The following is a 24,073-nucleotide window of genomic DNA, read 5'->3' as shown; positions in this document are numbered from 1 at the left end:
AAGTAGGGAGGATATGCTACAGTTATACAGGGCATTGGTGATACCACATCTGGAGTACTATGTACAGTATTGGTTTCCTTATTTAAGGAAGGATGTAAATGTGTTGAAAGCAGTTCAGAGAAGGTTTACTAAACTAATACTTGGAATGGGAGGGTTGTCTAATGAGGAAAGGTAGGACAGGCTAGGCTTGTATCCGCTGGAGTTCCGAAGAATAAGAAGTGACTTGATTGAAACCTTTAAGATCCTGAGGGGTCTTGACAGGGTGGATGTGGAGAGAATGTTTCCTCTTGTGGGAGAATCTAGAACTAGGGGCCACTGTTTAAAAATAAGGGGTCGCCCATTTAAAACAGAGATGAGGAGAATGTTTTTCCGAGGGATTTGAGTATTTGGAACTCTCTTCCTCAAAAGGCAGTGGAAGCAGAGTCTTTGAATATTTTTAAGGCAAAGCTAGATAGATTCTTGATAAGCAAGGGGGTTAAAGGTTATCGGGGGTGGCTGGGAACGTAGAGTTGAGATTACAATCAAATCAGCCGTGATCCCATTGAATGGCGGAACAGGCTAGAAGGATCGAGTGACCCACTCTTGCTCCTAATTTTTCTGATAAGGCAGCACCTTCAGGAGTTTGAAGACAGCTTTGTTGTTGTGTTGGTATGGAACTATACTGTTTGGTTACTGCATCGCTGACATTTGTCTCTTCTATTCCTACCATCTATTTCACAGAGCATCAGGAAGGGACTCTGTGTGACATCAGGAGTGACCATAGCGCCTTTGTTCCCATTGGGCCAACAATGCCAAATCCACCAGGTAAAATGCTGGCACAAATAACCACAGTATCACTGAAATAACCATCTGCAGCTTGCTTTTATGGAGGCACTGATCGACCCACACTGTACCTGCCCTGGGAGTGTTTGATGGGGGCAGGGTAGAGGGAGCTTTACTCTATCTAACCCTGTGCTGTAACTGTCCTGGGAGCAATATGGAGTGTAGTGTCACGGTGGGAGTATGAATGTCCTTTCTGAGATCTTGCAAACCTTCTGAATGGTCATACTGGAATAAAACAGAATATTTTGATTCCCTTGGATGCTCATTGGAAGCTCTGCAGGCCTATGTCAGCCTGTGTCAATTGACTCTGCACCATCCCAATGCACTGAATTTAAAATTCTCATTGTTTATAAATCCTCACATGATGTACGCCCATTTCAAACCTCTTGGGCCTCACATCCAAAGCCCATATCATTTATTCCTCTGACTAGTCTTCCCATCCTGAACACTATTTGGATTTTGCACTTCCACATCCCTCCCCCCACCACTCCTAGTCAAAGTTCCCAGCCATTACAGCACCAACCTCTGGAATTTCCTCTCTCAACCCTCTGCCTCGTTGCCTGTGATGGTTGCCCTTTGCTTTCCCGTTGCTTCTCTGTGCTCTGTAAGGTTTGCTGATATTTACATGCTGTGTGGAGCTGTGTTTGTGTAATCTTTTTAACTCTGTTTTTGCAGAGCGTAATGAAGAAGCTTCTCTTGACATTGGAAGTTGTCATGGTGCTTTTACGAGAATTGAGCCCATAACTCCTAAGAAAACGGGTGAAGTGTCGCTACAGTTTTTCTTTCACTGTGACATTAATTGGGTGAATAGACTGATAGGTTTTGAGCAGCAGAAAATGGGCGGAACAGGTTCCATCTCTCTGGGTTTGTAATGAGCTCAAAGAGTACATTGCTTCTAGTGCAATATCTTTATTAGAACTGAATGTAACATGGCTGCCCCAGCTTTTGCCTCATCAGAGGTCACATGAATACAGCAAGCCAGGTAGGACCGTTAGTACATAATTGCATTTCAATCCCAAACAGGGTTAGTGCAGAACACAATTAATCATTGGCCAGGAACATTTCCACCCGCTGACCCAGCAGCCCTCCAGTAACCCACGAAGCAATCACTCTCGTGTGTTATCCTTGGCACTGGGAAGCTATTCAGCAGTGAATGGCTTCACAGCTGAGCCTGATCGGATGTCTCCCTTCTCCCATGTTCCTCTTGTTTCTTTTTAATTGGTTAGTATCCCTGTTGGAGAAGGGTGAGGAGGATTTTGATATGAACCTGTTGTTTGCTAATATTGCACTGAGATTTCAATAAATGGTTTGAGCATGCTAGTGACATTTAGTACTACAATGCTGCAACTGCCCTTTGTGCTGGCAGACATCCCCAAGTTGGCCAGGCCTTGGGTCCAGTTCAGACATCCAGTTTTGTACTATTTGGGACATTGGTTTGTTTGCAGCCTCCCTGTTTGTGCCCCATGCAGCTCTTATTGAAGTTGATTTCTTTTCCCACCTCCAGAAGTTGAAGATACCCTTTTGCGGAATGTGGCTGAGCTGCGAGTGGCCTTCCAGAAGCTCCTTGAGACAACGCAGCTGCAGGTAAAAGACCTGCAGCAGGAAATGTAAGTTCAGCAATTAAAAGAGCTACAGTCCCTTTCAAATTGCCGGTGGGGGGGTATGCCATACTGTTGTGGGGGGGTTTTTGGCAGGCCAGTACTGGGAGGGGGAGGGGGTGTGCTGTACTGTCCGCAGGTAAAAGATCCAGTAGCCATTTTTCAAAGAAGACCAGGGGAATTCTCCTTGGTTCTCTGGCCCTTATTTATCCTTCAATCAGCACGTAAAGCAGATTATGTGGTCATTGCTTTTTGTGGGACCTTGCTGTGTGCAAATTGGCTGCTGTATCCTTACATAACAACAGTGACCAAACTTCATTGGCTAGAAAACACTTGAGGGTATCCTGAGATTGTGAAAGAATTGCAAGTTCCTTCTTCACTGATGATTGAAATGAGATATTGAAGTCTGGCAGTGTGGTGGGAGTACTGATTGGTGAGTTCACTGTTTATACCAGTGGATGATCTCTGGTCCCTCTCGTACACTGTTCCCTGTGTGAGAATCAGTGCATTTCATCCTGTTATTACTCTACTGTGGCCACCTCAGTGAAGTATGATCCTGTTAATAGGGGTTCCTGGATGAAGATCAGCAACAAGACCCCTGTATGTAGCTGGATCCTCCCCTCATTATCCCATGAACACTATGGCTGACTTGGAATGTCCAAGCTGAGATTGGTGAATTTAGCACAGACTAGAGTTATGGAGCCCAGAATCCTTCAGGTCCCTGTGGCTTCACTGCTCACTGGGCAGTTCCGAGTCTATGGATGACGAAACCAAAAATCAGGAAGTGAGCACCTCCTGTAACCCCTCAAAGGGAGGTGGTGGTTTATTGATATTGTCACTGGGTAATGCTCTGGGGACCCGGGTTCGAATCCCACCAAGACAGATGGTGGAATTTGAATTCAATAAAAATCTGGAATTAGAAGTCTGATGATGACCATCAAACCATTGCTGATTGTCATAAAACCTCATCTGGTTCACTAATGTTCTTTAGGGAAGGAAATCTGCCGTCCTTACCTGGTCTGGCCTACATGTGACTCCAGACCCACAACAATGTAGTTGACTCTTAAATGCCCTCTAAACTAGGGCAATTAGGGGCACTAAATGCTGGCATAGCCAGTGATGCCCACATGCCATGAACAAATTAAACAAAAACTCTCCTGTCTCACCCTCTTCTTCTCCCAACCAGTGAGTCCTGGCTTTTGGAGCCAAAATAATAGGGCGCATGTACATCTCCACACCAGGTCAACCTTTCAGACTGCACTTTTTAACTGAGTGTGACTCTACCCAGCTTTTCTCTGCTTTAATGATGTATAGTGTAATGCAATGAGCTCACTGTAACCTGCATGAGCTGAAGTAATTGTTGGAAGAATGAGGATATGTACCTGGACAAGGCCCATCTCATGATACATTACTGGCCACAGTCTGGCCTCTGGGGTTAGCCTTGATTTTTAAAGCTCCAGTCATTTGCTCTTTTCTCAGTACTAAACTGCGGGAGCAGCGGAGAGCTGTGTTCAGCAAGAACTGGTCAGAAGTGAGCAGCCTACAGAGCAAGGTTTTAGTCCTGGAAACTGAGAACAGAAGGCTAAACCGAGAACTTCAAGCACAAGATAAGGTGTGCATAGTCACTTGAATGCGCATATTTATGTCTGTATGGAGACCTAGAATCAGACTAACACATGTTCGTGCAGAAACACAAGTAGAAATGTGAAGCTCGGGAGTAGGCAATCCTTTCTGAACGGGCTGGAACAAATTTTCTGCTGATTATATTTCATATTTGAAGATGGTTGTGAAGCCCTTGTGTATGCTGCAAGATGGTTGTGAACTCCAGGTCCAGATGATTTGTGTCCCTGACTGCTGAGGGAGGCAAGGGAGGAGATTGCAGGGGCTCTGATCCAAATTTTTAATTCCTCTCTGGCCACAGGGGAGGTGCCAGAGGACTGGAGAACAGTTAATGTGGTTTCGCTATTTAAGAAGGGTTGTAGAGATAAGCCAGGGAACTGCAGTGAGTCTGAAGGAGAGAATCTATCTCCAGTAGGAGAGGCAAGGTTTGATCAGGGATAGTTAATTTGGCTTTGTCAGAGGGAGGTCATGCCTAACCAATTTGATTGCATTTTTTGAGGAGGTGACCAGGTGTGTAGATGAGGGTAGTGCAGTTGATGTAGTTTATATGGATTTCAGCAAAGCTTTTGACAAGGTCCCACATGGGAGACTTATAAAGAAGGCAAATGCACATGGGATACAGGGTAATTTGATAAGGTGAATTCAAAATTGGCTTGGTTGTAGGAGACGGGGTGATGACATAAGGATGCTTTAGTGACTGGAAGCCAGTGTCCTGTGGTGTATCACAGGGTTCTGTGCTGGGTCCCCTATTATTTGTCATTTATATAAACAACATAGATGACTATGTGGGGGGTAGGATTAGTAAGTTTGCGGATGACACAAAGATTGGCTGGGTGGTTAATAGTGAGGTTGAGTGTCTTGGGCTACAGGGAGATATAGATGGGATGGTCAAATGGGCAGATAAGTGGCAGATAGAATTTAATTCTAAAAAGTGTGAGGTGATACACTTTGGAAGGAGTAATTTGGCAAGGAAGTATTCAATGACACTAGGAAGTTCTGAGGAACAAAGGGACCTTGGTGTGTGTGTCCATAGATCTCTGAAGGCAGAGGGGCATGTTAGTGGGGTGGTGAAAAAGGCATATGGGACACTTGCCTTTATCAATCGAGGCATAGATTACAAAAGAAGGGAGGTCATGTTGGAGTTGTATAGAACCTTGGTGCGGCCACAGCTGTGTGCAGTTCTGGTCACCACATTATAGGAAGGATGTGATTGCACTGGAAGGGGTGCAGAGGACATTCACCAGGATGTTCCCTGGGATGAAACATTTAAGTTATGAAGAGAGGTTGGATAGACTTGGGTTGTTTTTGTTGGAGCAGAGAAGACTGAGGGGTGACCTGGATGAGGTGTACAAGATTGAGGGGCATGGATAGGGAGCAGCTGTTCCCCTTAGTTGAAGGGTCAGTCACAAGGGGACACAAGTTCAAGGTGAGGGGCAGGAGTTTATGGGGGATGTGAGGAAAAGCTTTTTTACCCAGAGGATGGTGATGGTCTGGAATGCGCTGCCTGGGAGGGTGGTGGAGGCGGGTTGCCTCACATCCTTTAAAAAGCACCTGGATGAGCACTTGGCACGTCATAACATTCAAGGCTATGGGCCAAGTGCTGGTAAATGGGATTAGGTAGGTAGGTCAGATGTTTCTCTCTCACATGTCGGTGCAGGCTCGAAGGGCCTCTTCTGCACTCTGTGATTAGAACATGGGAGCAGGAGTAGGCCATTCAGCCCCTCAAGTCTGCCCCACCATTCAATAAGATCATGGTTGATCTGACCCAGGCCTCAACCCCTCTTTTGTGACAGCTCCTCATATCCGTCAACTTCCTGATATTTCAAAAATATATCTACCTCTTTAAATATTTTCAATGATCTAGCCTCCATAAGTCTCTGGGGTAGAGAATTCCAGACATTCACTACCCTCTGAGAGAAAAATTCCTTCACATCTCAGTTTTAAATGAGTGCCCCCTTATTCTGTAACTGTATTCCCTAGTTCAAGATTCGCCCTCTAGTGGAAACATCTTCTCAACATCTGCCCTGTCAAGCACCCTCAGAATCTTGTACGTTTCTATAAGATCACCCCTTATTCGTCTAAACTCTAATGAATATAGGCCTAACTTATTTAGCCGTTCTTGATAAGTCAACTCAGACATCCCAGGAATCAGCCTAGTGAATCTCTTTTGAACTGCCTCCAATGCCAGTATATCCTTTCTCAAATACGGGGACCAAAACTGTACACAGCACTCCAAGTGTGACCTCACCAACACCTTGTACAGTTGTAACAAGACTTCCATATTTTTAAAATCCAACCTCCTAGCAATACAGGCCAAAATTCCATTTGTCTTCTTAATTACTTGCTGCACCTGCATGCTAACTTTTTGTGTTTCGTGAACGATAAAACCCAGATCCCTCTGTGCTGCACTATTTTGGTGTCTCTCTCCATTTAAACAATAGTCTGCCTTTTGATTCTTCCTACCAAAGTGCATGAGCTCACACTTCCCTACATTAAACTCCATCTGCCAAGTTTTTGTCCACTCACTCAACCTATCTATATCCCCTTGCAGATTCCTTATGTCCTCATCACAACTTGCCCTCCCACCTATTTTTGTATCGTCAGCATAGATGAAGCCCTGGTGTAAGCTGCATGATGGTTGTGAAGCCCTGGTGTAAGCTGCATGATGGTTGTGAAGCCCTGGTGTAAGCTGCATGTGCAGTGATATGTCCTGTCTACAAATGTGACCCAAAAATCCCAGTGACTTAGCACTTTTGACTCCTCTTTTCCTTGGCATTTCCCCCTTTGACCTGTCTGGCCGAGTCTGCTGCTCCAGTGAAACTCAACACCAACTTCAAGAACAGTATCCTCTTTCTCTCTAGTCATCCTGAAATTCTCTGGTCTGAACATTAACTTCAGACCAATAACTGAACAATAACTGTGGCCATGCCCTTACTTTACCCTCCTTTATTTCAATGCCTGACTTCAGTGCTTTCCATCTCTTCCCTTCATCAGCTATTCACATGTCCATTTCTTTTTCCAGTTTCACTTTTGTCTATTACCCACACAAGATGGTTTCACTTCATTCCACTCTCTCGACTGGGGAATTTTTTTCCAATTTCATTAATGTGCCTCTTATTTTTCAGTTCTGCCCCTCAAGCAGACTCTTGTCTTTACATGCAGTGACCAATATTTCCTGTGTTTAAACATCATTGTCAAGTTTATAGTAATTTGGGAGGGGGAATGGAGTGTTTGGATGCTTCAGGATTAAAGCAATGGTTCCGAGGTGCCACGCTACAGTGTCATTGCACTGCAAGCTCATTGAACTCTGCCTGCAATGCAGAGGGTGCTGAACATGGTTGATCAGTTCAGTTGTGACTGGGAAAAAGTGATTCAAGGACCTGGCAGCTCACTGTCTTTAACAGTTATAGTTTAATTAAGATCAATTCTTATGGAAGAGTAAATCACAAGGCTGACAGATTGATTTTATTCTATTTCACAGACTAGCTCAGAGCTGAAGAAAGCTGTAAGTCTTCAGGATGAAACAATCCTTGAGTTCAATAAACAGATGGAGACTAATTTGAAGGAACACACTGAGTTTCTGGTAAGATGGTGTCTCACACATTCGTAAAATATCATTCAACTTGCTCCTTCAAATCCAGCAGGCTGAGAGAATGAAAACAATTTCTTTATCTGCAGAGTTTGCAGTCGGGCCAGTGGCCTTGAGGTTAAAACCTGTCAGTTTTGCTCAGTGAAGCCTTAATGATGGCATTTAATAGGCAGTGCAGAGGTGACATCAACATTGAGTTGTGCTTAAAACACATTTTTGGTACAGTGCAGAGGGAGCTTTACTCTATATCTAACCTGAGCTATACCTGCCCTTTTAATCTATTTGTTCATGGATTAGAGTGTCACTGGCAATGCCAACATTTATTTCCCATCCATAATTGCTCTTGAGAAGGTGGTGGTGAGCCACCTTCTTGAACTGCTGCAGTCCATGTGGTGTAGCTACACCCACAGTGCTGTTAAGGAGTGAGTTTCAGGATTTTGACTCTACAACAATGAAGGACTGGTGATATAATTCCAAATCAGGATGGTGTGTGACTTGGAAGGGAACTTGCAGGTGGTGGTGTTCCCCAGCGTTTGCATAATTTAGGTGGTAGAGGTCGTGGGTTTAAAAGATACTGTTGACCGAGCCTTGGTGAGTTACTGTAGTGCATATTGTAGATGGTACACCCTGCTGTCACTGTGCATCAGTGGTGGTGGGAGCCAATATTTAAGATGGTGAATGGGATGCGAATCAAATGGGCTATTTTGCCCTGGATGGTATCAAGCTTCTTGAGTGTTGTTGGAGCTGCACTTCTCCAGCAAGTGGAGAGTATTCCATCACACTCCTGACTTGAGCCTTGTGGATGGTGGACAGGTTTTGGGTAGTCAGGAGATGAGTTACTTGCTGCAGAATTCCCAGCTTCTGACCAGATGTTGTAGACAGTATATTATGTGGCTGATCCACTGCAGTTTCTGGTCAGTGGTAACGCCCGCCCAACACTGGGATGGGGAGATGATTAGATTCTCTCTTAATAGAGACGGTCATTGCCTGTTACTTGTGGCATGAATGTCACTTGCCACTTATCAGCCAAAGCCTGAACATTGTCCAGGCCTTCTTATATGTGGCACAGACTGCTTCAGCATCTGGTGGAGTTGCGAATGATTTTGAATGCTGCAATTATCAGTGAACATTCCAACCTCAGACCTTATTTTGAAGGTCATTGATGAAGCAGCTGAATATAGTTGGGCCAAGAACACCACTCTGAAGAGCTCCTGCAGCTATGTCCTAGGGCTGAGATGATTGGTCTCCAACAACAACCATCTTCTTTTGTGCTAGATATGACTCCAGCCATTGGATATTCTAGCTACTAATTCCCACTGACTTCAATTTGTTCTGGGGTGTTTGATGGGCCGGTGTGGAGGAAGCTATGCTCTATATCTTACCTGCTCTGGGAGTGTTTGGTAGGTCAGTGTAGATAGTGATTTAGCCCCATGGTTGAATAGTGGACTGAAATGCTCCGACCAGACTGATTTAAAAAAATAATCAGGGAATAAATGGTGGCTGCAAATGAGATGAGACCTTGATGAGAACTGTCTGATCCCAGAATTGTGGGTATAAGTAAACTGTAGGGACTTTTTATATTTCAGGCCATGAAGGAAGAAGTCACTGGTTTAAAACGGCAGCTCCAGCGCTCTGAGATTGAGGCCCACACCTGCCGTGAGGAGTTGACCAAACTACAGACTTCAGATGGTGCATGGGATATGAATTGGCTTGAAGACAAAGTAGAACTTCAATGTCAAGTAAGAAACTAATTGTGTTCTGTGAGAATTGATGACCCTGTGTGATAACTTCCAAACATAGGCTGGGCACAGGTGAGCTTGGAGGGGAATTTAAAAATGTATATATTCTTTCTTGGGGTGCAGGTCTCACTGACCAAGTCAGCGTTTATTGCTTACGCCCTTAGTGAAACAACTGAGTGGCTAGCCGGACTAAGAGTAAAACATACAAGACTAAAAAGGGTAAACGTGGGATTGGAGTCGCAGGTACAGACATCAGGTTCCCTTCCCTAAAGGATATCATTGAGCTAGAATTTGTTTTTAACAACAATCCAACAGCTTCTAGGTCACTCTTACAGACACCATCTTTTAATTTTCTGAATTTTATGAAATTGAATTCCAAATTCTCAAACAGCCAAAGTGGGATTTAAACTAGTGTTCTGGGTTATTAATCCAGTAATGTAACCACTATTCCATAGCACCCAAATTGAATCATCTATGGTCACTGCTACTGTTGCCTCTTTGATTTGGCTACCTGAAGAAGCTGCTGACTATTTGTATTTTAGCCCTGCAGTGTTGTACTAGCCAAGCCTGCTTGCATCGTATTTGCTTGTTGTCCTGCAGTAAATGAAATGTGGCATGTATACTTGCCCCGTGCTAGGGTAGCAACACTGTGTTGGCAGTAGTCGATCTGTTAAATCTCAGGACTGGGACTCTGTCACTGTGTCAGCAAGTGGCATATGCTGTAATGCAGAAGGATTCAATTTGGGCCAATGGAGGTTGTGATCTGTTTTGCTTTGTACCCCTTTTGCTCTTCTTGCTCCTTGATGACATCCTATTTTATGCATGAATTACAGCCCCATTGGCCAGTTGCCCTTAACTACATGACTAAGTCCCCACTACCCATCGTAAACTAGGACAGTGAATTTCAGAGGGAGGCTGGGGACAGCTGACTAATGACCACCGAGTGCAGGAGCAGGTCTTAGAAACCCCAAGTCGTTGTCCCCTTTGCCAGTGCAGATAGAAGTAAACTTCATTGTTTCTGCTGACCCCAAGCAGGGAAGCAAGTGATGTTTAATGTTGAGATTTATTTCTATACCTTAAGGTGAAAAAGCTGCGAGAGGCTTATGTGCAGAAGGAGAATGACATCCAGGAACTGAAGGTGAAAATGTACAATCATGTGAGTAACATCTTGCTGAATTATGTGGCTGACCAATGCAGTTTGCATTGCTGTCTCCTTTATATGCATTCCTTCTCTCTGGCTCTCATCCTTCTCAGTATCTTTCGGTCTTTTACTCTCTGGTTTTGGTGTTCTCTCTCTCTTGCATCTGTTTATCCCTATTGGTATGGTCAGTGCAGCTGAGTTTTCTTGGTCTTCTCCACAAATTCTCAATATTCAGACCTACCCTGTTCCAATTCCCTATCTGTCCTCTCAGCCCTTCCTATTCTGCAACCTTTAAACTGCAATCCCTTTGCTGTTTCCCATAGCTTTTTAAAGCCAACTTTCAAGACAGTAGTTCTCAATCTATCTCTCTCCTGACCTTAAGTCTGGCAGTGTCCTGCACTCTAAGCCCCAATCCTTCCCCTGGGTTTCTTGATCACTAATGTATTAAACTTGCCATGTTATTGATGCACTTATTATTTGGGTGTCTGTGTTGTGTGACACACTTACAATTGCACACTTCTACCAGTAGCTGGAGCTTCATAGGCTCCTGGAGGTGCAGATCCCCATACCCACAGCATCGTTATCACACTCCGAAGTGGATTCAATTCGTCCCATTTGTGGAAGATGCATAAATAAGAACCTGTAATGCCTCTCGCTCATCCTCAATTTTCATCACTCCACTATCAGTGGCTGTGCCTTTAGCTGTCTGGCCCTAAGCTCTAGAAGTCCCCTGCAAACCTCTCCACCTCTAGCTCCTTTCAAGATATTCCTTAAAACCCCCCTTTTTAACGAAGCTTTTGGTCACCTGCCCTAATACCTCCTTATATGGCTGTTTCAAATTTTTGTCTCATTGTACTCCTGTGAAGTTCCTTGGCACACTTTTCAATGTTTAAGGTACAATATAAATGTAAGTTGTAACTTTTTCCTCAGCTCAACTTGACCAAATAGAAGAATGTAGGATCCTGATAGCAGAATGATGATTGGTTTAGTGATCACATCACTGACGGTGCTGGTTTCCTGACATGTCGGGCATTATAATTTACAGCACTGGAGATAGTAATTAACCCAGAATGCTACACCTCAGTTCCTCCATTTTAAAGGAGCTGTGTGTGAGTCAGTATAAGACAGATGGTTATGTGCATTGTCAGTAATACCTACTCCCTTTTCTTCATATTTTTAGAAAGCTATCCTGGAAGAAAATTATCAGAAAGCGGAGGCAGAGCTAGCCAAACTCGACGACCTGATTGAGCATGTCAGAATAGTAAGTCATTGTGAAGTGGAGGGGAATGATGATGGTTATACTTGGTTTTGAGACAGGGTGTGAGCAGTAGTTGAGAGTTAAGGAAACTTTCAATTCTTCATCAGTCCCAAAAAATCCAAGTGATGTAAGCTCTCCAGATCTCTGGTAGTGTTTACTGATGGGACCTATCTTGTGATGGAGGTATTCAGTGTGACCAGAATTGCCCTTGTGCTCACTGCTATCTTGGCTGTAGGGTTAGGGAGGGGGTGCTGTCAACAGGGTGTGGAGCTAGTGCAAACATGTGAATGCTCCAACTAACCTAGAGATAAAAAGATTTGTGGGTTTATACAGTGCCTTTCATATCCTTGGGATGGTCCCAAGCGCTTCACAGTCACTGAGATTACTTTTGAAATGTAGTCATTATTGTAGGCTAGTATAGCAACCATTGTTACACAGCAAGATCCCATGAAAAACAATGCACCAAATGGTCAGTTAATCTTATTTTTGGTTGAGGGTTAAATGGTGGCGAGGAGCCTGGGAACTTGTGACAATTCTCCTTACAAATAATTTGTAGAAATTAGTTGTCTTAAAACATTGCTTTCATGCAAATTAAGAAAAAGTGGGTCTGAGACATTGGTCAGATCAGATTCTAATGATAAAAGCAAAATACTACAGATGCTAGAAATCTGAAATAAAAACAGAAAATGCTGGAATAACTTAGCAGGTCTGACAACTTCTCTGTTTCTCTCTCCACAGATGCTGCCAGATCTGCTGAATTTTTCCAGCATTTTTTTTTCCAGATTCTAATGAACTAGTTTTGGAATTGTTTCCTCATAGGCTGCTAGTACTGAGCAATTTATTGGCTTGGCTTGGCATTTGAAAATATCTCCTGCCCAATAAGTCCTTGATCTTTTTCTTTACTGAACAGTGAGAGGTGTGTGTTAGCGTAGCCAAGCAGTCTAAAGTGCTGGATTAAAGCACCTGTCTCTTTGGGGCTTGGGTTTGAATTCCACTGCTGCCAGAAATTGCTTCTTATTATGGTATGTTCACCAAAAACCTTTCCTTTTAGATGCTAAGAGGCTGTTTTCCCCTGGCTGCAAAGTAGAGAAATAGGGGTCGCAGCCTCAGGATAAAGGTTCAGCTATTTAGGACTGAGATGACTGTTCTTGCAATTATCAATCGAGAGAGCTTTGGATGCTCAGTAGATTTTTGGGCACTCCAGTCAAGGGATATGAGAATAGGAGAGGAAAGTAAAGTTGATGTGGAAGATCGGCTGTGAATTTAATGAATTGTGAAGCAGTCTCGATGAGCTGAAGGATCTATTCTTGTCCCTTTTTCTCCCATAACACTACTGAGAAGTTGCAACCAGCTCAGGTCTAGCGCTTATATAGGTGAATGAGGCTGGGGCCAGGGAGGATTCTGAAATCCTCTGTCCTGTTGGAATTTGTTGACCTAATAACGTGAAATTTACAAGGTATATAAAGCAAGGTGGGTCATGAGGATTCCGGGGGAATTGGGAGTTCCCAGGATAATGACTGGATTACCTACTTTACAGAGAAAAAGACTGAAGTTAGAATTCAATTAATGTGGTAACTTCTGCTTGCAGACAGTCTGAGATGCCCATCCCAGTAGATCCAAAGGTCAGCCTCCTTCCAGACAAAAATAAAGGATACTAAAGAGATGTTTTGCCATGGTTATACCCGAAAAAAAAACCCCTCTAGTTTATTTTCAGATGCTGTTTGACTTGGCTTGCATCTTCAGCATTTGGTTTGTTTGTTTTGCCTTCAGCACTTGAGTAGATTTTACTAATTTGCCATTTGTATTTCAGGTTCTCTTGTCAGTGCCCGACATTGTTGCGAATTCCGTAGAGCTGAGGGGTCTCCTGCTCCATCTTGGAGAAGATGTGGAAGAGTAGAGCATGTATCTTGGCTGCTGCTTCACTCACTGGGATGCAAGTCATTGTGTGTTTGTAGGTGGGGGGAAGAGGAACGAACAGTAGTTGTAGGCAGGAATGAAATGTGGGGCAAAATGACAGTGCCACTATTTTCTGTCTACCCCAGATATGATTGATTCAGCGACAAATCATCCCATGAAATTTTAAAACCTTGCTTTTAACCAGGGTTTTCAATTTCATTTGAAAAAAAAACTTAAATGACAGCGAATCCATCTGATACTCTTATGTCCATGTCTTGAAACTCGAGTGTCTATGGGTCTCCACTGTATGTTGCTGAAAAGAGAGACATGTTGCCAAAACTTTTCATCGTGCACTTATCAGGACAATCTCAAGAATACCAAATTTCAAATGGTCACAACAATAGATTCCAAAGAAGAAAAGGAGTGCTTTGGGGCAGTTGGCAAAGAGGGTTGGAAAGTTGACTCTAGCTGATTTGCTTTCTCCATGGCAACCCATGAGGAACTATAGGTTTCCCAAGCTCCAGGGTAATCAGAAAAGGTACAAGGCTTGAACATATTCTTATTGTTTGCAGAGAATGGGTCCTTGCATATAAATGTATGTCACTAGCAAGGGTAAATGAGCCATGTTACAAGCTTGACAGATTATCTTAAATTGGTTGCTGGTGTAGCTATTGGCGCACTCAGGATTGTTCAAGTGCTGCCCAAGTGTGAAATTACACCCAACAGACATTTTGTTTTGGGTTTTGTAGGCACGGGCTGGTTGACTACGATCTGTACCCTGTCTATTATGAACAGCTGGAGGAACATGTTTGATTTTAGCCAATCGTTGGACGTACAGCCTATTTACCTGGCTTTGCACTGGCACTGAAATTCAAACATGACATTGCAAAGTATCTCAAATTTGAACAACAGGTTAAGCAAGCCATTTTATGCTGTCATTACTATGCAGTTCTGTTTTCCACAAATGGGTTACTGCAGCCAATCCAAAGATGTTCTGCTTACCACATGATTAAGCAATGTCGTGTATGAATTCCGGACCATATGCAACCAGCCCACACTTGCAAAACCTAAAACAAAATGTCTGTTGGGTGTAATTTCACACTTGGGCAGCACTTGAACAATCCTGAGTGCGCCAATAGCTACACTAACAAACAATTTAAGATGATCAGTCGAGCTCGTAATGTTTGTCACTTGCTAGAAGTGACATACATTTATGTGCAGGGACTCGTTCTCTGCACACACAAAGAATATGTTTAAGCTTTGTGCCTTTCTTGAATACCCAGAACCATGGCGAGCCTTTAGTTCCCCGTCGCTTTGGCTGAGAATCAGAGTTGACTTACCAACCAGTCAGCACCCTTTTCTCCTGTAGTATAAATTATCGTGATTGTTTGAAATTCGGCATTCTTGCGTTTGGCAGGACAAAAAGTTTAGCATCAAGTCTCTTTTCAGCAATACCTGTATTCAAATTTGGTACTACCAAGCGACTGTCTTCATTGTATACCCATGACTCAGTTCATGCTTTGCTGAGTCCCCAAACATCAGCAAACTGTAAATGACATGCAAAGTATTATTTATAAAGAAAAGTTGTACCTCTGGTTGATGTATGTGATTGTCTAATTACTGTTTACATTTCAGGCTGTTCTGATACAATTCGTCTTCTAGCACCACTGGTTTAGACTAGGTCTTTTCTTTTTTCTCTTACTGCCCTGTGAGCCCTCCCTGTAGCTTTCTGCCTCTTTTGGAAGAGCATTTTGTATTTCAGCATAAAATAAAATTGATGCATAAAAATCCACAAGATTGACATGTTATTTATTGTGATCACTAATGATTATGGGGAACCTGCCATACAGTATTGACTGTGATGGGCCAAAAGGCCTTTGCTTAATTTCTTTTAATTTTAAGGGTTGATCTCTTTCTGAAATTTAAGTTTTGCTATCAGGATTTAACTTTAGTATTTAAAATACCTATAACCTTAACTTGTAGTTTCTTTCAGTGTTAGTGATAAACAAGATGCTTGCTTGTAGTTGTACAGTTTGTTAGGTACCTAGTTTGAACTGGTAATTACAGCAGGGAGTGACTCAGCTGTTTAGAATTTTGTTAGTATAAATACAGGAGGCTTTTGTTAATGTGTAGAATCCAGCCCTATGAGGTACTTTCGGACAGAATACTAAACTTTGGGAATTCAGTGCAGTGAGGGAAGATGTTCTGATGTTCTGGTATTTATAGTTAAAAAAATTAGCAAGCAATCTGAAAGGGAACAGAAGATCGTGAGACGTGAAGGCAGAAGTTTAGAGGCAATAAGTAAAGTTAATAGGTTAAACAAGGTACTAACTAGATTCTAAAGGAGGGAATAGAAGTTTTTTTAGATTATGGATGGGCAGCTGAGACCTGTTGGTTGCAATTCCTGTGCCATGTGGGAACTTATTGTCCAAAAGATGCATGAAATGGCCTTGTGTGTATGAAGTGTCTCCAGCTGAAAGAGCTGGAGATTAGGGTTTTGATCTCGAGGGGCAGCCAAAGTCACTGCCAAGCATTGGGATTTTCCTGGATCATACATTACAGGCAGAGTTCAGGATAGTAGGTGTGTGGCTATCTGGTAGAGTAGGAAGAAGCAAGAAGTGTAGGAGTCTTCGGGATGTGTGTTACTCAAACCAGCAATTTATTGTGATTGCTAATGATTATGGGGAACCTGCCATACAGAATCGACTTAGGACAATCCTAAGTGCGCTAATAGCTACACTAACAACCAATTTAAGATAATCAGCCGAGCTCATAATGTTTGTCACTTGCTGGAAGTGACATACATTTATATGCAGGGACTCGTTCTCTGCACACACAAGGAATATGTTTAAGCTTTGTGACTTGAATACTGGAAGTGACAACATTTGGAGTGCAGTCCAGAACGTAGCACCGATAGGCAAGGGACTGCACAAGGGAACAGCAAAGAGCAGAAATGCAGCTGGTTCAATCGGATGTTTCTGTAAGTGTCATCATTAATCAGCATACTGTATTGCCTCCCTGATGCCAGGGTGCAGAATACTCTGAAGAAGGGAGGAGTGACCCAGAAGCTGTAGTACTTGTTGGTGTCAATGACATAGAACTTCAATTTATAAAGCACCGTTCGCAACCTCAGTATGTTCCAAAGTGCTTCCAGCCACCCATTTTGGATGCTTTTTGACAGATTTGAAAACTAGCAACTGGAACCCAAGCTATGATTATGCCATGTGCTGCGCCTCATATTACAACCATTCCTTTTCAAATTATTGGATAGAGTTAAGTAGATTTTGTGGCTCACAAAATGTTAATCTGTGAAAATTGCCTTAAATTGGGCTTTTTTCCCCTTGGAACCCTTTAAGGGAGCCTTTTCTATGTTCCCAGAGAATAGTGTCATCTGCATCACTGTAAATCTACATAAATCAACATTTCAAATAAGTTGTGGTAGCCACCAAAGGAACTTTGACTTAATTGGTTTCTGAACAGAGGCATTCTCTCATTTCCCAGACATATTGCCATCTGAGCCCTCTATTTTAAAACTTGCTGACAAAGGACATGTCCTATTTAAATGAAACTATTTTAAAAACTCTATCAAATGAAAAGAGAAATTTTTCTATATCACACTTTGTACCTTCCACAGTTTCTCCTCTTCCTATGATCTATTGGTTTTTAAAATCTAGTTTGCTTTGTCAACGAACTATACCTCAACTTTTAAATTGTTATCTCTTTTGAGTGTATCATGGACAGGCTCGGCTTCCCACTTCCAAAAAGTAAGAAAGACTTTCATTTCTATTACCTTTCACAACCTCAGGATGCCCCTAAGCACTTCATAGCTGATGAAGTACTTTTGAAGTGTAGTTTATTGTAGAGAAACATGAGTGCTAAAATGTGGACAGCAAGATCCCACAAACAGCAATGTGTTCATGACCAGATAATATGCTTTTTTAAATTATGTTGGTTGAGGTATGAATGTTGGCAAGGACACCCAGGCAAACTTTGAAATAGTGCTCTTTGATCTCTTATGTCAACTGGAGAGGCTAATGTTCCATATGATAGATGGCACCTCTGACTGTGTGACACTCTCAGGGGTGACTTGAACTCTCAATTTTCTGATTCGGAGGTGAGAGTGCAACCCACTGATTCCTGACTGACATCGTTGTTTAAACGAAGGCACTAAAATCTTTATTTAGTGTGTACCGAAATATTATACCTTAAGTTATCATCCACCATTATTACCAGCAATATTCTCTAGCCTTTAGTTTTCTTATAAGGAATGGAAACTCTTGAGTCGCTCCCAACTCCCTGCTCACCTAGGTCAACTCGCCCTTTCCCCCAACCCACTCCTTGTCATGCTAGGGTATTTCAGTGGTGTCTGACCCCAAGAACCCTGTCACTCTATCCTAAATGTATTACTGAAAGAACCACATCACAGTGACTGGAACACTGTTGCACTTGAACCTTTAGCTGAAGCCTCTGGTGATTTGGCACTATTGTGGATCTTCGACTTGAGACCTCCCTTCATTCTACTGCTGTAGAGTGATTAGGGTGGGACAGTGAAAGTGGGGAAAATATGTCTTAATTTATAAATCAACCTAGACTCCTGTGCCTCGTGAAAACATGTTTTTAAATATGTGGAAAGAATGCTATAGAATGTTAGAGTCTTATTTAATAATGTACCCTTTAGTCTTCAAGCACATTTGTTATTTTCAACATCAAAATGTATTAACTTGAATAGCTGAATAAGAATTTCCACATAGGATTCATCCACCTGTTTTACTAAGAGTCTGCATGTACTTCACAAGTTTATCCCTCTCCCTGAAAATTAAACTGCACCATCTAATTTGGTTTAATCCACACCTCCATTTTATTGAATAATTTCAGTATTCGATTTAATAAACACTAAGAGCAGCCGACAGCCCTGGGGCTGTGCGTTGAATTGGAAGTTATAGAATAAGCTGGACAAAATATGTGAGTGGACAGAACAATATCAGATTAACCAGAGTGCAAACAAGTGTAAAGTATTGCATGTGGGAAGGAAAAATAGGACAGCACATGGAATCCATGAATGGTGCAGAAATAACAAAGCTAAAGGTTGAAAGAGACTTAGTGCCAACACTCAAAATCTTCAACCAATACACAGCAGCATCAACAAAGCCAATTGGATGTTGAATGCCATATAAAAGCAACTTTACTCTAGATGATTTGAAGTGTAGAGTGTTTTTCATGTCATGCAGTCATTTACTGTACAGGAGGCCATTCAGCCCATCAGGTCCATGACAGCTCTCTGTAGAGCAATCCAGTCAATCTCATTCCCCTGCTCTATCCCTGTGGCCCTGCAAGTTTATTTCCCACAACTGCATATCCAATTTCCTTCTGAAATCATGGATTCCACCACATTCGAAGGCATAGAGTCCCACATCATTACAACTCTCTGCATAAAATCTCACATACCCACCCCCCACAACCTGCGTCTGTTGCCCAAAACCTAAATCTCTGTCCCTATTCTTTGTACAATCAGCAAAAGGAATCAGCTGTTCTTTGTCTACCTTATCTAAACCTGCCATTACTTTGTACATCTGTCAAATCTTCCCTCAATCGTCTTTGCTCCAAGGAGAACAACACCAGCTGCTCCAGGGAGAATAACACCAGCTTCTCCAACTGAAACTTTCGGCTAAAATTCCCTATCCCTGGAATCATTCTGGTAAATCTCCTTTGCAACTTCTCTGTGACCCACAAATCATTCCTAAAGTGTGGTGACCGGAACTGGACGTAATATTCTAGTTGTGGCCTAACCAGAGATTTATAAAGGTTCAGCATAACTTCCCTGTTTTTGTATTCTACCTACTTGGGTATTCTACGCAATATTCTATATGCTTTGCTAATTAGTTTCTCAATATGTCCTACCACCTTCAAAGATCTTTGCACATGAGCTTCCAGGTCCCTCTGTTCCTGCATAACGATACATTGCCTCTCCCTATCCCTTCTGCCAAAATACATCATTTCACACTTCTCTATATTAAATTCCATCTGGCCCTTCTCATTCTGCCAGCCTATCTACATCCTGTTGCAATTTGTTTGTATCATCTTCACTGTTTGTCACACCTCCAGGTTTAATATCATCAGCAAATTTTGAAATTTTACTCCGTATTCCAATTCCAGAATGTAAGACCACAGAGAAGAATGAAAAGGTCACACAGGTAGACAAATTTTGTTATCCAGGAAGTATGTCAACATCGGATGGAAAGTGTGACCAAGAAATAAGATGAAGGATTGGAATGACCTAAACAAAAACAGAATTACCTGGAAAAACTCAGCAGGTCTGGCAGCATCGGCGGAGAAGAAAAGAGTTGACGTTTCGAGTCCTCATGACCCTTCGACAGAACTAGGTGAATCCCAGGAAGTGTTGAAATATAAGCTGGTTTAAGGTGGTGGTAGGGAGGTGTTGGGTGGGGGGAGAGAAGTGGAGGGGGGTGGTGTGGTTGTAGGCAAAAGCAGTGATAGAAGCAGATAATCAAAAGATGTCACAGACGGCAGAACAAAAGAACACATAGGTGTCGAAGTTGGTGATATTATCTAAACGAATGTGCTAATTAAGAATGGATGGTAGGGCACTCAAGGTATAGCTCTAGTGGGTTTTTTTTTATATAATGGAAATAGGTGGGAAAAGGAAAATCAAAAGATGTCAACGACAATAGTACAATAGAACACATAGGTGTTAAAATTAAAGTTGGTGATATTATCTAAACGAATGTGCTAATTAAGAATGGATGGTAGGGCACTCAAGGTATAGCTCTAGTGGGGATGGGGGGAGCATAAAAGATTTAAAAATATTTAAAAATAATGGAAAAAGGAGGGAAAAAGAAAAATCTATATAATTCATTGGAAAAAAACAAAAGGAAGGGGGAAGAAACAGAGGGGGGTGTGGGTGGGGATGGAGGAGGGAGGTCAAGACCTAAAGTTGTTGAATTCAATATTCAGTCCGGAAGGCTGTAAAGTGCCTAGTCGGAAGATGAGGTGCTGTTCCTCCAGTTTGCGTTGGGCTTCACTGGAACAATGCAGCAAGCCAAGGACAGACATGTGGGCAAGACAGCAGGGTGGGGTGTTGAAATGGCAAGCGACAGGGAGGTTTGGGTCATTCTTGCGGACAGACCGCAGGTGTTCTGCAAAGCGGTCGCCCAGTTTACGTTTGGTCTCTCCAATGTAGAGGAGACCGCATTGGGAGCAACGAATGCAGTAGACTAAGTTGGGGGAAATGCAAGTAAAATGTTGCTTCATTTGAAAGGAGTGTTTGGGCCCTTGGACGGTGAGGAGAGAGGAAGTGAAGGGGCAGGTGTTACATCTTTTGCATAGGCATGGGGAGGTGCCATAGGTGGGGGTTGGGGAGTAGGGGGTGATGGAGGAGTGGACCAGGGTGTCCCGGAGGGAGCGATCCCTATGGAATGCCGACAGTGGGGGTGAAGGGAAGATGTGTTTGGTAGTGGCATCATGCTGGAGTTGGCGGAAACGGCGGAGGATGATCCTTTGAATGCGGAGGCTGGTGGGGTGATAAGTGAGGACAAGGGGGACCCTATCATGTTTCTGGGAGGGAGGAGAAGGCGTGAGGGCGGATGCGCGGGAGATGGGCCGGACACGGTTGAGGGCCCTGTCAACGACCGTGGGTGGAAAACCTCGGTTAAGGAAGAAGGAGGACATGTCAGAGGAACTGTTTTTGAAGGTAGCATCATCGGAACAGATGCGACGGAGGCGAAGGAACTGAGAGAATAGGATGGAGTCCTTACAGGAAGCGGGGTGTGAGGAGCTGTAGTCAAGGTAGCTGTGGGAGTCAGTAGGCTTGTAATGGATATTGGTGGACAGTCTATCACCAGAGATTGAGACAGCGAGGTCAAGGAAGGGAAGGGAAGTGTCAGAGATGGACCACGTGAAAATGATGGAGGGGTGGAGATTGGAAGCAAAATTAATAAATTTTTCCAAGTCCCAACGAGAGCACGAAGCAGCACCGAAGTAATCATCGATGTACCGGAGATAGAGTTGTGGAAGGGGGCCAGAGTAGGATTGGAATAAGGAATGTTCCACATACCCCATAAAGAGACAGGCATAGCTGGGGCCCATGCAGGTACCCATAGCCACACCTTTTATTTGGAGGAAGTGAGAGGAGTTGAAGGAGAAATTGTTCAGTGTGAGAACAAGTTCAGCCAGACGGAGGAGAGTAGTGGTGGATGGGGATTGTTCGGGCCTCTGTTCGAGGAAGAAGCTAAGGGCCCTCAGACCATCCTGGTGGGGGATGACCTAAGATGGATTTCAAAAACTAAAAAAAGATTATCATCAACTCAAAATTAGCCATGAACACAAAACTCAGAATCCCGGAATGCTACATCAAACCAATTTTGACATATGAAATTGAGTGTTGGGCGATCAGTGAAACAATGCAGTGAAGAACTCTGCTGACCAAGATAAGGAAGAGACAGTTGGAATTTCTTGGGCACATAACAAGAAATCATGATTTTGATGCTGATGGGAATGATAGATGGTAAAAGAGATCAAGGGAGACAATGAATGACCTTTTTAAAGAGCCTAACAAACTGGATGAATGTACCACCAATGAAGATGATCCATGCCTTTGATTAAAATTATCATTGAAGCCCATGGTCACCAACGCCCTCTCAGGGCATAGAAGCTGAAGAGAGAGAGAGTTTCCAATATTCGAGTAATTTATTTATAGATTTAGAAAATGGTCCTAGCACTGTCTCTTCAGTAACACTTCTATCATCCTCCAATCTGAAAAACATCAATTTATCATGACTTGCTGTTTTCTATCCCTAAGCTAATATTTATCCAAGCTGACACAGACCTTCTTATTCCATGAGCATCAGATTTGTTAACCATTTTTTTCCATGGTACTCTGTCAAACTCTTTCTTAAAATGCATATGGACAACATCCGTTGTTTTCCCCTCATTTCTTTTACTTAATCAAAAATTCAATTATTCAAGTATTGGATGGTTTGGGGGATTTCAGGTGTTGGATTGTTGGGGGGTATCCCTGTGTTGGACGGTTGGGGGGGGGGGGGTATCCCTGTATTGGATGGTTTGGGAGTATCTCTTGTTGGATGGTTGGGGGGGTATCCCTGTGTCAGATGGTTTGGGAGTATCGTTTGTTGAATGGTTAGGGTGCATCCCTTGTGGGATGGTTGGGGGTATCCCTGTGTCGGATGGTTAAGGTGTCTCGCTGCGTTGGATGGTTTGGGAGTATCTCTTGTTGGATGGTTTGGGAGTATCTCTTGTTGAATGGTTGGGGGATTTCTCTGTGTCAGATGGTTGAGGAGTATCCCTGTCTCAGATGGTTTAGGCTATCCCTGTTGGATGGTCTGGGGTGGTTTGTCTGTGTTGAACAATTTGGGGGCTGATATGGGTGTTGGACAGTTTAGGGTAAGTTTGTAGGTGTCAGATGGTTTGGGATGAATTTGTGTGTGTTGGTCGGCTTGCTGGCTGGTTTGTGGGCCCATTGAATGGCTTGCTGTGGATAAATTAAGGTGCGAATTTGATGGGTTGAGAAGTGGGTTTAACTGTGTGTATTAGATGGTTTGTGGGTGTGTATCGTCTCTCTTCCTCTCTGCCGCCGCGGCTCTGGGCGGAGTTTGCGCCAGTCACGTATCGCTGCGGCATCACAATCGCTTTATTAAACCAAGGGCGGAGCGTGGAAAACCGCATTCAGGGCTAATCTGGCTGGGGACACGGAGCAGAACCGGAGTTGGAGTGAGAGAGACAGACAGATACAGAGAGGGACAGAAAGAAGACGGAGTCGATTTTGGTGAGAAGCAGACTGAAGCGGTGGCGAGGAGAAAGGCTGGGTTGGGGGATGCTGTGTGTACCTGTTACCGGTCTACAAGCGGCGTTTGATGTCGAATTAATTACTGGTAGTTGACCCCGCGTTTCAGTTTGGAGTGGTTTCAATTAAATTTTAAATAATTGCTGTTTCGCTTAATATTGTTGAGAGAAAGGGATGCCTTTAAAATGGTTTACTTTCGGTGGCTGTGGGTCTCTGGCTAGTGTTTCGATTTAATGTGATAGTTAATTATTCATAATTTTAATGCTTACGAATTTTGACTTTAAAGATTAAAGATGAAACTGAGTCGGCCATTGAAGACAGAGACGCAGACAGACAGATATACAGACCAGCAGACTACCGAACACATCACCCATACTGAAATCTCCCAATGTACCTAAAGTCCTTTCCACAATATCATTATGAGAAACGAGCAGAGTGAATTGTGCATAATAACACTGCTCTTCCGTGTGATGCCCCTGTGGTGGAACGAGGTCACCCTCAGAGTCTTGCAAACACCCCCAGGGCACGGGGTTAGATATAGAGTAAACTCCCTCTACACTGTCCGCATCAAACACTCCCAGGACAGGTACAGC

General features: G+C 43.2%; 2 protein-coding genes across 2 annotated transcripts in view; both read left to right on the top strand.

Annotated features, from left to right (window-relative positions):
* spag5 (sperm associated antigen 5) overlaps positions 1 to 14,177 on the top strand; it is a 47,928-nt gene extending 33,751 nt beyond the window's left edge. Inside the window, exons 13-21 of the mRNA XM_041198036.1 lie at positions 721 to 804; positions 1,498 to 1,581; positions 2,327 to 2,429; positions 3,900 to 4,032; positions 7,522 to 7,623; positions 9,216 to 9,368; positions 10,450 to 10,524; positions 11,690 to 11,770; positions 13,578 to 14,177. Of these exons, the coding sequence (XP_041053970.1) occupies positions 721 to 804; positions 1,498 to 1,581; positions 2,327 to 2,429; positions 3,900 to 4,032; positions 7,522 to 7,623; positions 9,216 to 9,368; positions 10,450 to 10,524; positions 11,690 to 11,770; positions 13,578 to 13,664 (902 nt within the window). The 3' untranslated portion in view covers positions 13,665 to 14,177. The remainder of the gene's footprint in view (positions 1 to 720; positions 805 to 1,497; positions 1,582 to 2,326; positions 2,430 to 3,899; positions 4,033 to 7,521; positions 7,624 to 9,215; positions 9,369 to 10,449; positions 10,525 to 11,689; positions 11,771 to 13,577) is intronic.
* Positions 14,178 to 23,327: 9,150 nt separating this feature from the next.
* The window catches only part of aldocb (aldolase C, fructose-bisphosphate, b), a 34,779-nt gene continuing 34,033 nt past the window's right edge, over positions 23,328 to 24,073 (top strand). Inside the window, exon 1 of the mRNA XM_041198352.1 lies at positions 23,328 to 23,462. The gene's annotated coding sequence lies outside the window, so the exon portion shown is untranslated. The remainder of the gene's footprint in view (positions 23,463 to 24,073) is intronic.

Source organism: Carcharodon carcharias, chromosome 10 (assembly GCF_017639515.1).
Source record: "Carcharodon carcharias isolate sCarCar2 chromosome 10, sCarCar2.pri, whole genome shotgun sequence".
NCBI classification, from domain to species: Eukaryota; Metazoa; Chordata; class Chondrichthyes; order Lamniformes; family Lamnidae; genus Carcharodon; species Carcharodon carcharias.
This window is presented reverse-complemented; position numbering and strand designations above follow the sequence as displayed.